Here is a 14,138-nt window from a genome sequence, read left to right on the forward strand (position 1 = left end):
CAAGTGTGTTAATCCCTGTCCAACTCAGACAGCCTGCCACAGTAATGAATGGAATGAGCCCAGTAGGGCGACCAGAAGGTGTCTGGTTATCACAGCTCCATTAAGACTATTTAAGGCAACAAGGAACAGCTGTGAGGAATATGATGCAGTCTAATGAAGAGCAAACATTTGTTCATTTTCCAGCTCTGGCCGGATGCACCATGTGCACAGCTTTTGAGGGGAGAGGCCATCTTGCTTAGTCATCTGTGGGTAATGTCAGGCAGGCAGCCTCCTAATGGAGCATAACCACGGAAATGGAAGCTTCTTGAGCAGGGCAGAGCACACCCCTCAGTTGGTAACAGATTAAAAGAACATCCTTTTCCTAGAGGGACTTTGGTCCAGTTCCTTGATTTATAGACAAGAAGGGTTCTGGGGACAGGCATGAGGAATTAGTGGCAGATGCTCAAATCATAAATGGGAAAACATGGTCATTCTTCTACTCTGCAAAATCATAATGGCCCAAATGGAGGAGCCAGGCTCCCACCTGCTCATCTCCCTCTCCTGGCAGCATTAAAACAGAAAAAAATGGCAAGTTCCTGGACGTGGCCAAAAGGCATTGAACCCATGAGGTGTCAAACTTGGGAAAGAGCTCATGTGGGTAACACTATTAACTCAGTCCTTTCGGCCTATTTTTATCATTCTACTTTTAATAGTGTTCATAACAGAGCCAACAGCATTTATTTGTTTATGTTTGATACAGGACCCCTCCCAGCTGAGTAAGTGATCCTCAGGATTCTGTAGAAAAGTTCTTGAATCAAGAATCAAGACCTAGTTCTCACCCAGATTCCAAGTTTCAGAGTAGTCTTAGACAAGACTTTTTCCTGCGTGAATTCTACTTTCATCTTCTGTGAAATGCTTGACTGTTAGGTTTGCAGATCTTTTTCAGTATGATAGCATATGGCTTTTTCTAATCACTCATCTGATCAGAAACACTAAGTACCAGTGGTGTAATTTATACTATTTCAGGAGCTGAAGATAATTAAACAGAAGAAATGAAGACCTATGTTAAGGAAGCTCATGTTCTCACCATAGAAAAGAATTCCATAGCTTAACTCTAGCTAAAATGTTTTAGAGCAGTGATTCTCAACCTTCCTAATGCTGTGACCCTTTAATACAGTTCCTCATGTTGTGGTGAGTCCCAACCATAAATTTACTTCCGGTGTTCTGCATAACTATAATTTTACTACTGTTATGTATCATACTATGAATATCTGATATGCAGAATATCTGATTTTCAACCCCTATGGAAGGATCATTCAATCCTCTCCCTCAGGAGTCATGACCCACGGATTGAGAACTACTGCTGTAGTGGCATAAGAGTGAAGGTGACATGAAAAAAAAAAAAAAAAAAGGTTGTTGTTACTGATTTTGTTATTTATTTTGGCTTTGTTGCCTGTTACCAAGATAAATAAGAAGTATCACAGAATATATGACACTGGGCTGAATGTGTGTGTGTCTATGTCTGTGTGTCTGTGTATCTGTGTCTGTATGTCTGTGTCTGTGTGTCTGTGTGCATCTGTGTGTATCTGTGTTTTTATCTGTGTCTTTGTCTATGTGTCTGTGCCATGCCTGTGGAGGCCAGAAGAGGGCATCAGATCCCTCTGGAACTGTAGTTATAGATGGTTGAGAGTTCCCTGACTTAAGTGCTAGAAACTGAACTTGAGTCCTCCGAAAATAAACAGTAAGTACTTTTAACCACTAAGATACCATTCTAGCCCCACCACCACGACCACCAGAATTAAAAGGTCATAATCATGATTTCCAACAATTCATCCCTTCTAACACTGAAGTTTAGGAAAGAGTTGTTGGCCCAGAAACTACCTCCTAGATGCTTTTGCATGGTGTATATAACTAAGACAGTGGGCTTGGGGATGGGACTGGGGGACATCCCCCAGCTCAGAGTTGAAAGAGATAAGGAGACCCTAATGAAAGCTTCTCCATTAGGCTTGAAAATAAGGACAAAGTCTTCCCCTGTTTTCTTCCCTAAAACATATGAAAATTACCATACAAGTATGACATATTTAATTAGAAGTACAGGTTAAAAACATTTAAGTGAGTAACAATAATTTTATCCAAAATGCAAATCAAAACCAAAATGATCTATTGCCTACCCCACTTAGAATTGCTGGTATCAAACTGGCAGGAAATAGGGGGTGGATAGGTATCTTGGTGATTGAGAACACTTCGTGTTCTTGCAGAGCTCCCAGGATAAAAATCTAGAACCCATATAACAACACAATAACCATCTCCATCCATATCCCCAGTTTCAGGATATGACTTCTGAGGGTACCATACACACATTTGCTGTGCATACATGCAGGCAAAATATTCATACACATAAATTTTTATTTTAAGGCAGGAAATAAATGCTAGTGGAGGATAAGAGGTAGGGGAACTCACATATTATTTGTGGATATATAATAAGCCCAGTCATTATGGAAACAGTATGGAGGGTCTTTAAATAGAAATAAAACTACCATATAATAGGACTGTCCTACATTGAGTTATACATCAAACGAATTTAAATCAGTATATAGAACAAACATCTTCACTCACAATAGCTAAGATATGAAATCAAGCTAGGGGTTCATTGGCAGATGAATGGTAAAGAAAATGTAGTATGCATACTCAATGAAATATTCATCCATAAAAATGAGATTGTCATTTCAGCATTATGGATGAACAAGAGACCATTATGTTAAGTGAAATAAGTCAGGCATAGAAAGACAGATAGCACATGGTCTCACTTAAATGTGGATACTAAAATAATGGTTCAAAAGAAGCAGAGACTAGAGCATTGATCACGATAACCTGGGAAGAGTTTAGAGGAGGGAAGTGTGGAGAGAGGATGGCATGTGGGTACTTGGGCACAGTTGGAAAGGAAGAATTGCTTTAAAATCTACAGTGGCATGACTGTGTTGACAACAGTTGATTGTATATTTCAGAATAGCTGCCATATGTTTTGAATACTCCCAACACAAAGAAATGACATCTTTCCGAGGTGACAGATATGCTAATTACCCAATCTGATCATTATGTATTGCATAGATGTATTGAGCTGTCAGAGGATACCCCCATAGATATACACAATTAGTATGTGTCAATTAAGCATAAGAATACATTTTTAAAAGAACAGCTCACCTCAAGAAAAAGACAATATGTCTTACAGAAAGAAACCAACCCTCACCTGTGTGGGTGGTCCCTCGAGATGTGTGGAGCATGAGCCTTTAACTTTTAGGCTGAGTCTCCCGTGGGACATTTGCTATGTGCCTAAAGCAGTTCTCCAGCTTTAACATATGTAAGAGCAGTTAGAGAGTTAAGAAAGGACACTGAGGCACAGGGTCCTTGATGCCAGAGAGCTACTGTATAAATTCAGGACAGATATGGTTTACAGGAAGGTATTTTATTTTAGATGTGAGTGGAAAGTAAAGCCAGAGGAATCTGGAAGAGTCCAAAGCAAGGAGAGAAAGCAGTAAACTGAACATGGCCAAGAGACTGAACCAGGCCATGAAAGAGGAGAGGATGGGGAGCAGGGGGAAAAGAAATGACCAAGAAAGAGGGGCCCAAGAGAGGAAGACAGAAAACTAGACAGATCATAGCTGAAATGGCAGGGTTCTATGGGGATAAGAAGCTGGGGGAAGGGAAGCCCATGATATGTAGAAGCTTAGAGTAGAGGGCAGGGCAAGAACACCTAAGAAGAGCCAGGATTCCAGCATGGACTCTGCAACAAGTATTTGTGATGCTGAGAGAGTCTGGAGTCCAACATGTGCATTTGTTTGCTAATAGATACCACAGATAGCCATTTGTCTAATGTTTCTCTTGAATCTGAGCTCTGTGGGGCTCTGTATTTAGCCAAGTCCTAAGGAAATCTGTACATCTACCAAGGTGTGTGTGTGTGTGTGTGTGTGTGTGTGTCTGTGTCTGTGTGTCTGTGTGTGCGTGCACACATGTGTGCATATCTGAATGCACACATTTTGTGAAGGTTTGTGTGTATGTATCTGCAAGCATATGGAAACCAAAGGTCAACCTCTTAGGTGTCTGTCAGTTCTCATGATGTAAAACAAATAACTGCACCTTCTTTCTTGAGACAGGGTTTCTCACAGGTCTGGAACTCACTGGTTTCATTCATCAGGTTGATGAGCAAGCTCCAGAGATCCATTTGTCTATGCCAACCCAGCACTGGGATTACAGGCTACTATGGCCAGAGATTTTTTTTTTTCACATGAGTTCTGAAATTTGAACTTGGGTTATCATTTTTTTGTTCAGCAAGCACTCTACCAAATAAATGAGCTATCTCTCTAGCCCCTTTTTGTGACTTTGAGAGCAGATCTCATTGTATAACCCAGGCTGGCCTCAAACTCTTGATCCTCCTTGCCTCAGTCTCCTAAGTGCAGGCTATTATTAGGCCCTTTAAAGAATGTTTTATGACACACACTCAACTATTCTGACTTGATTCAAGTACCCATGACAGACAAATACCTGCATCTTGGAGCAATCTGATTTTCTTCTTTGCTTCACCAACAGAATTCATAAATTACCATCTATTTAGTGACATGGTATGCAATAATATTTGCTCTCCTGATGCCATTCTGAGTAGATGTCATTAGTCATCCCCTCCTGCCTTCTCCATCCACATTTATATCCCCAAGGCATATGCTTTTCAGCACAGAATAGGTAGCGTTTGTTGAAAAATTAGCCTCTGCCAAGGCCTCCACTAACTCACACAGCACCTCAGAGGGAAATAGCAGAAGGTATAGCTGCCTCACGATACTTAACAGTCACCTTCCAAAAAATGTTCATAATACAAACATATAGAAAACTACACTATCTGTCCTGTGCACAGTGCTTCTGTAGAACTAGTGCTCTTGTATTGTCCCCAACTTGCACAGCTGACCTTGGTGGCCCTTATTACCTAGTATGTTCCCCACAGACTTCAGTAAATTAAGTCTTAAATGAGTCCATGAATAGACTAAGACTAAACCTGAGACTCCCAACAGAGGATGAAATTATCTACTACCTGAATTCTTTATCTTTCCTGAATAATAACTCATTCTGGCTTCCTAGAAATGCCTCCATTTTAATACTGAGGACCTATACCCCAAGGATCCCTTTGATATGATACAATCAGAGATCAGTATTGCTAGGAGTCCTCACCTTAATGCTTATGCCAATAACTTGGATGATTCTTATGGGGCACAGGGTAAATTCTGAGAGTAAGCTATGAAAGACCAATTTCTACCTTTTATGAGAAAGGAAGAAAAGTCTGAACACCTTATACCTCAAGAATTGGTTCAGAAAGTGTGGGCTTTATCTCAGGTAATCACTAATTATCACAAACCTCTGTGGAACATGCCTCTTCATGTTTTGTATTAAATAATTTATATTTTAATTTTGAACATGCCCCATGCTGAGTTTTAACTGCCCTTCCTGCTCCCACTGCATGTCTATCCTTCCCCTCCTCTCACCTGAAGGGTGCATTACCATCCTTGAGTCTTGGGTGGCAAATGACTTCTGGTAAAACTATTCAAGCATTGTAGTCAGTTTGCTTTTCTGCCTGTCCACCAGTGTCATGGTTGGCATGCACAAAGTATTTCTCGACAACAAAAGACAAATGACAGCCCCTATTAAAATGGCTCCTCCTTGGTGAGGACTCTCTGGAAGTTTCCTTCCATAGAATACAGTGGGAACAGGAAGAAATCCTGGTGGGCTGGAGTGATTATGGTGGAGGCAGGCTCCTGTCTATGCCCTGCAGCATCATCCAGGAACTGGCTGATCAGCAATCCTGGGGCCTGGTTTTGCTGCACCTCGGGGCACTTCATATCCAATTATCTCCTGGGATACAGTAAAGCCAAGGGGAATGAAGGAAGGAATCATTGCTGACAGAGCTGCTAGGTTAGTGGGGCTGCAGGAAAATCAAGTGGACTGGCACACCTCAGCATAGGATTGGAGAAGAGTTGTTCTCAGAAACTATGTTCTGAGGTCTCACTATTTGGGGCTTGGATCCAAAGGAGAATTAAAAGCATTATATAGGCCCCATCGTAGCTAGTAGGACCAATCCAAGTAGTATAGGAAAAAGAAATGACCAAGCAATCACTAGGGATGGTTTTTAGTTCTAACAGGGAATTAAAGTACTAAGTAGGGAAACAGAGGATGGTTACTCAAACTTGGAAGCTAAGCACAACAGAGCCTAGGAAAGAATACTCTGTGGTCATGTGATTTGAGCCTCCCACTGACACAGTGGCTTGGCAGGTGAGTGGCAACCAGTCAAAAGAGTGCCTGGTGTAGGCACCAATAATCATCTCATCATTAAATCTATCAGGCCTATCAGCAAAAGTGAAAGGGGGAATCAGGTAATAAGTGCAGTCTGCTGTTTATTATGATGTGACAATGGCTATGCTTCATCCTCATAAAATACTTCCATATCATTCCTATTGACTTTGAGTAAAACTCACATCCTATCTGTGATCCATAGGACCTTCACTGAACCATACCTATGTGCTTTGGGATATTCTTTTACACTATGTGAATATATGTCACTGCAAATGGCTTAATAAAGAAGCTGACTGGCCAATAACTAAACAGAATAAGGCTTGGTAGGAGAGCCAGACTAGGAGAATGCTGGGAGGAAGAAGGGTGGAGTTTGGAGTTGCCAGCCAGATTCAAAGGGAGCAGGAGATGAACGTGCCATGTTAATTAAGGTACCACTATATGACCGAGCATAATTAAGGAATATGGGTTCACTTAAAATGCAAAAGCTAGTTAGTAATAAACCTGAGCTATTGAATGAATGTTTATAATTAATATTAAGCCTCTGTGTGATTATTTGAGAGTGGTTGTGGAACAAGAAAACTCCTCCTAAAGCTTTGTGTCACTGATCCACATAATATATATCTCTTGTTACTTTTGCTGTGGGGAGCCTCCCTCAAGTTCTAGAATACCACGAGCTCATTCCATCTCAGAGCCTCTGCACTTTCTCTTCCATTTACCTCTAATACTCCTCCCAGTTCTTGTCATGGCTGACATTTGCTTATCATTCGAGATGTCATCCAAAGACAAGCAGTAGCTTACTTTTCCTAGGGACACATGAACAAATCTATTCATTCCAGATACATAACTGACAACAGACAAAAGAAATGATCATGCTAAGTCTAGCTTGGTGAACCAGTAAGTTTATTGAAGTTGCTCATATGGGTGAAAGTTTACATACAGGAACATACATGACCCTAAGGCAGCTGTATCATACAAAAAAGCCCACATAGCATAGAAATGGCTCATCCCTGGTTTTCCCCATCAGATTTGTAGCCAGGTTGGCTGGTTGGAGAATATCCTCTCTTCAGCAGCTGTTACTCCTTATATAACCTTAGAGAGAGGCCTTGTGAATATTCTAAGTTTCAGGAAGTTCCTAAGACTTGTGAGTTGTTTACTCCTTGAGCCTTGAAAATTTTATTTTCCAAGTCTTAAAGGTCTTCCCTCCAACTTTGAATAGTTCAAGTTGGAAGAAATTGCTAGCACTGGAAAGGGGTGGGCCTCTCAGGAAAAGAACTTCAGAAAGGGCTCATAGAATGTAGTCTGCACTCAGTGAAATTATTGATGGCTTAACCAAGCTCCAGATTGGATGTGATATATGGTATTATTGGACAACTTGACGAACCTTAACTGAGAGAAGAATGTAGCTTGCAAAGAGGCAATGAGCATTCCTGTCACCTTTGTGGTCATGAACAATGCTCATCTTTTTTTTTTTGTCTATGTTCAAATGTGACTGAAGAAAGTTCTTGCAATTGTCCCTTCCCATCATGACTCTCAGAAAGGCTCTCTTCTCAGACTGGTTTCTATGAAATTGTTGTGCTCAGTAGGAGAGCCTTGGAGTTCAGCTGTGAGTATCAGGCCAGCGTGGCAATACCAAGGTCTGCTTTTCTCCTTCTCAAATGTTACCTTTTCAAACAATCCTCCTTGAACCTCTCTATCTGAATTGTTCTTTATCCCTTGTTGTTATCTCCCTGCATGCCCTGCTCTTCGCCTTCAAAGCACACAATACACACTGTAATCACTTGTTTGTTTGCATGTCCTCTGCCTCTCTCCATAGTGAACATGGTTCGTGAAATAGTATCTGTCACATGTATTGCCATCAGTTCTGTAACCTGGTACAGAATGTAGCCTCAGATACTACTATGGAAGGGTGTGTGGAAAGAGGAACACACTCTCCTGTGTTGCTCCCTCCAGACCTCACTTTCCTAGGTTACACAATAATCTAGTTGGGTTTTTTTTCCCTTAAAAGCCCTTTTCAAACCTGACTTTTGAGGATGTAATGAATACCAAGGCTCAGCTCTCCAGGAACAAGGACATCCCCAAACATCTTTTGAACAAAAACTAAGTGACTTCCTTGGGAAAAGGACACTTAGGAAGAGTGAGGAACCTTGCCACACTTAGAGGGGAATGCAAAAATAGGGCTTCACACTTTAAGGAAAAAGAGCAAGAAAAGGGAACCAGAGATTGATAATAGAGGAGTATAATGAGGTGGCAATTTTGGTTTCAAAAGAATGTGATTAGCTCCTAATGACTGCCACCATTCCCTGGTCAATCTACTGTAACTAGCCACTAATGTAAAAATAATGCCCCTGGCTCCTTCACTTTGAAGACGAGATGAGTCTCCCTTTCATGCTCTTACCCCTCAGATTTGTTTTCTTGAAGAGATTATCCTCTATTAGACTGCAGCTGCCTAAAAGGGGAAACATATGGGTGATCAAAGTCTGCCAATTAAGGGGCCATTACCACCTCCTCTCAGTGACTCTATTAAGTACACCTTCCATATTTGTCAACATCATCACAAACCCATACCCACCCCATAACCCATCCCTGGCTTTTTCAGCCTCACTAGGGGGAGACAGTGGTCGTGGGGCTGTAGTTGGTACCTATGTGTATTCCTATGGGGAAATAGCCCTCAGTCATTGTAACTGCTATGTTGGGTATAGGATTTCCCTGGGAAAGGTTTGTCCTGGCTTGCTTGTCTCGAAGGCCATAGCTTTAATATTAAACAGTTATTAAGAGGTCTAAGAGTGGAAAGATTGACCTTCATTGGATCTTTGCAGTGTTGCAACACAGAAGGTCCATGCTCATTTTATTAGACCCACAAGGCAAGCCAAGGCAAAGGCCAGAGTAAGGAGAAATCCAGCCAGCAATGGTGTTAAAAAGACAAGCAGGAAACTCTGGGACACTGAGCAGTCTGCCACTTAAGGTGTACCAAGGATTGACACTGGGAGTCAGCTGATCAGCTTCCTGAGAGCCACAGTAGGCAGGAAAGTTTTCAAGGTCACTGATGACTTTGCAATTCCAAGATCTTTGTCATTGATAGGTACAGAAACCACTTCATTTATTAATCATTTCATTCATTCCAAACTTATCATTCCAACAATATGAAATACAGTCCTAGCAGTGGGCCCTGGGAATGGAATTATAAATGACATGTTATTCTTTCCCTGAAGAAGCCTATAGCCAAGTTGGAAGGTAGGCTTTTATATTATTAGGTGTAGAGATGTCCATATAGAAGTAACTGACTCTAGCTGAGAATTCAGTAAGGAAGAGCAAGCATAAAGACTACACATGGGAGAAGAAGTTTGGATGGGTTTCAAATGATACTGAGAGATTTTACAGGAAGCCTTGAGTGGAAGGGAATTTCAAGTAGAAAGAATACATGTAAAGTCTCAGAAAGCTAAAGGACTTTGCACATGGCAAGAAGTAAGGCTGAAAGAACATTTGGAGTGAAGTCATAAAAAGCCAGTTATGAATTTGGAATTTATCCAATAAATTCCAATGATAGGAGGAGTAACAGGGTCCTGTTCACAGTGTGTAAAGATTACTCTGATTACAATGGGGGATGATTTGGAGGAAACAAAACCAAAGCCAGGGAAACCAAAGAGGAGATCCAAAGGTAAATTATCTCTGCTGATAAATTTACCATTTTCACAGTTAAATATCATAGGAGCTTTGGTCATTGCCTACATCCACATTTTAACACAGACCATGGCCTATTTTGTCTGGAATAAGACCTTAAGCTAACTGAAACCTAAATTCTGACACACAGCAGATACTAAACATATTTTTCCATAAGACTGATATGAAAAGATTCTGCCCCACCACCATGTTGTAATAAACAGTTGACTGTTATCACAGAGAATTTCAAGTGAAAAATCTGCTTCCCAAAGATCAAATCAGATATCATGAAAGACAAAGCTGTCACTGAGACCTGACACACAGCAATACACCTAGCAGGTTGACTGACAGAAGTGGGGCTGCCTGGTCAGGGGATAGGATGGGGCTGGAATCTGTGTTAGGCACAGGAGCAAGAAGACGGGTGGTCTAAAGATAGGCTAAACCAAGGGATAGATGGTTACTGCAATGCTTCGTACCCAGAGGCCAGATATTGTTTTGTTTCCCCTCTGAAATGTCTACCTAAGGGGTTGAGGCACACAAAGAACAACATTCTGAGTCAATAATAGGTGAAAAGACACCTTGGAGCTGAATTAGAGAGCTTGGCTTAGCCAGGAAGCCCAGGAAAACCATTGGCAATTATGCCTTTCAGTGCCTATGGGAAGGATAGAAAGAATGTACATAATTTGTACATATCCAACCACTGCATAGATGAAGCCCATGATCATGCAAGAAAAAAAAAACAAAAAAATAAAAATAAAACAGGGTCAGCAAACTATAGACACAAGCTAAATACACATTTACAAATACCTATGTTTGTAAATAAACATTTATTCAAACACAGACAAGTCTATGCAATTGTCTGGGTTGCTTTTACTCCATAACCAGAGCACTGGGTGTGATTCAAATGTGTATCCAGATTTCCACAGTCTTGAATAACCTTTGCTACAGGAAAGCTACCCAAGTTGGTAAAGTATATGTGAGACTAGAAGTAAGAAAGTGTTCACTGTGCACAAACACTACTTTTTCATACACAGTGGCCATGCCTGAGGACTCTGAGACCATGGCCTGCTGAGTGACTGAATTTCTAGCCAGTTTTTGCTCTTGCTTAGGATAGACCTAATGAGGAATAGATGGGATGGTGAAGGCTGATGTGGTAAGATGAATGGATCGGATGTCTTCTTCTCAGCTGTGCAGACCAGAAATTGCAAGTTTGGTATTATTAGTAATGCAAGGACCACAGGCAGGATATTCAGGCTGTTCTTTCGTGGGGAAGGATAGGGACACTCACCATAATAGGGCTTGTTCTACATGTTTGCTAACACTGTTCCCACTCCATAAATGCTCATTTTTCTCCTCTGTGATGGGACTGACTCTATTTTCCTTTTGTGCTAGACCACTTGGCACTCAACTCTTTCACTTGGCTGTTGCATACATAGTTGCCTTCCTCTTAAACTGATTGGTGAGCTCTGTCTCCTCCCTCCCTTTAAGCTCTGGAGCTTTGAATTAATCAACAGCTCAGTTTATATATCTTACAGACACCTCAAACTTGGGTGGCATTATTACTATTATCATTTTTACTAATTTCAACAAATTAAAATATACACAGTACCTACTGGTGGGTACTCTAAGTGTATTAAGAATGCAATGCCTAATTCCCATGCAATCAATCACGTTACTCCTTCAGATTACTCCATTTTAGTAAATAACATTTCTCTGGTTCTTCAAACCATTGACCTAGAAGCCAGCATTCATGCTCCTTTCTTTCATAGTTCTGTCTAAATTCCTTGGGTTTGTGCCCTGGACAAATCCACACATTCATGGTTCTCATAATATCAACGTGGCAGCTTCCTCTAGTAAACATCTGTCTTGTTACCGAGGTCTTCCTCAAGACTAAAGAATACCCACAGAACCTACAGAGCATGGCATAAACATGAGGGGTTTCTAACAGTTATTCTCCAACAGTGGCAAAGGGGAACAGTGGATGAGCATTTCCAACTCTCTCCTTCCATTCTCATACAAGAGTCCTGAACATGAATTATTAAGCTCCAGTTTTGCATGGTGGTACAGTGACAATCTACTCTGTCAGCTTCATCCCCTTGACTGTCTGCTCCCCCCACCCCATTCTCCAACTCGTCCTCTTTGATTGCCTCCAAAGGCAACTACTTGTACTCAAAGCCTTGCCACTGATTCTTTGTCTGAGGCGAACTAAGACACACTCAAGTGAACAATCACAAAATAATTGATTTTCTTATGGTCACTATTACTGCCTGCTCCAACAGTCCAAGTGCCATCATGAGGTATGACTGCAGTAAATTCATAACTAATTACCCTGCCTCTTCTCTGGCCTTCCTGCAGCCTGCATTGCACACACGAGCATGAATGCCCTTTGTATAGTATATGAGGAGACCTTGCTCAGAGCCCTCCACCAGTTCCCTACCACATTTAGAACAGCATTCTGTATTATCCAGGAACTAAAATGGTTTGAGATCATTTGGATTCTCAAATCCTCTCTAGAAGTTTCCAGTCACTAGCCACCCCCTGCCCCCCAAATTCTATCATACTCTCATCTATGAACATGATAATGTCCTTTTGCCTAGAAATCACTTCCTACTTTCCTCAATGTGACTGACTTCATCAAGGAATAAATTTGCATGTGAGTTTTTCACAGAAAACTTCCTAAACTGTTATCCTGCTCTATTTCCTCTTATATTCATTATATAAAATTGGACTTGCTTTGTCCTTTGCTACATTTCTTAATCCAAGAGTTCTAGTACCTAGAAAAATTTTCAAAACACATTTGGGGATCAATGAGAATCTGTTGAGTATATGAATGAATGAATGACATATAATCCTTTATACTGAGTGCCCACCACAGTAAATACTCATTTCCTTTTGTTGGTTCATCTGTACTTAAGGAGAGTTGCCATCTCAGACTATGCTAACTAATCTGCCTTTGCCTTGTAGGCCTTACCAGAAGGACAGACAGCTTCATGGGACACAGCCAAGGAAGATGAAAACCGAAATAAGAATCGATATGGGAACATCATATCCTGTAGGTGTCCTGGGAGTTTCTATCTTTTAGATTTGGGGAAATGTGAGAGAAGAAAACAGTTATCTTTCCCTGGGATTTGATATGCAATAATCCTTAGGTTTCTAGTGTTTTGTTAGTAGGTTAATGCAATGACCCCGAGAAGGGATGGTGAGGCCCAAATGAAGTCAGGAACATCCTAAGTGGGGAGGAAAGGGAGAGAGGGAAAGAGGGAAGAAGGGAAGGATGAATGGAGGGAGGGAGGAAGGAAGGGAGGGGTGGAGGAAGGGGAGGAGGAAGCCACAAAGTTGACTACCACTCAGTGATAGCACACAAGTATTGGAACTTCTGGATGATGGTATGCACAGCCTTCAAGATAGCACAAAGAGAGAGGGCAGAGTTACTCCAGACAAAATGTTGAGTCAGTACTCTGTTAAGAGTTGCCCACAACAGCCTTTGCATGATCTATTGTAGCCTAACCTAGGCCTTTTGACATCTTGCCCACTGTGTAAGGAACATTTCTTAAGATCTCGAAGTACCCAAGTTTGGGCAAAGAAAAGGAAAAGGGAGAAATCCTAAGGGACAAGTTATTTCTAGCACACTTAAAAGTTTTGTTTTAACTGTCTAGACATCACCAAAGAAAGAAGCTGGAGAAAGAATAAGACACAGGCAGTTTGTAAAGGGAGAAAGAGGCAGAAGTTTTCGCTTAGCTGTTTCCTGTGCTGATTTAGGAATGGGCTCTGAATAGTGGAACTAATCAGAAAACATTTATAAATTCTCTCTTGCATGCAGACAGCAAGATTTCTTGCAAGTGAAGTGTTGGAAAGAGATATCCAAATAGTCAGCAAACACATATTAAGGCATTATGTGTGGGCCTCCTCTGAAGACTTCCTGTGCTGGGCACTGGGAAATGGCTTTATTCTGGGACAGGTGGCTATTCATTATGACTCATCCCCAACAACATCTGCTTCAGCACAGTGCCTGGTGTATACTAAAGTATTGAGTGCATTATGCAACGTTAAGTTGTGAGTTCAAATAGGGTTCACTTTCCAAAATAGTTTTCTAATGTCCTGCTCCTAGGAATATTGAACAAACATGAAAAGTAAATACCTATAGCATAAGCAAGGGAGACTTACTCACTGAG

General features: G+C 41.2%; 1 protein-coding gene across 1 annotated transcript in view; it reads left to right on the forward strand.

The window, feature by feature from the left end:
• Ptprt (protein tyrosine phosphatase receptor type T) overlaps nucleotides 1-14,138 on the forward strand; it is a 1,080,054-nt gene that overhangs the window by 1,008,678 nt on the left and 57,238 nt on the right. Inside the window, exon 18 of the mRNA XM_051187222.1 lies at nucleotides 12,931-13,018. Coding sequence (XP_051043179.1) covers nucleotides 12,931-13,018 — 88 coding nt within the window. The remainder of the gene's footprint in view (nucleotides 1-12,930; nucleotides 13,019-14,138) is intronic.

The sequence above is a fragment of the Phodopus roborovskii genome, unplaced genomic scaffold (genome assembly GCF_943737965.1).
Source record: "Phodopus roborovskii unplaced genomic scaffold, PHOROB, whole genome shotgun sequence".
NCBI lineage: Eukaryota > Metazoa > Chordata > Mammalia > Rodentia > Cricetidae > Phodopus > Phodopus roborovskii.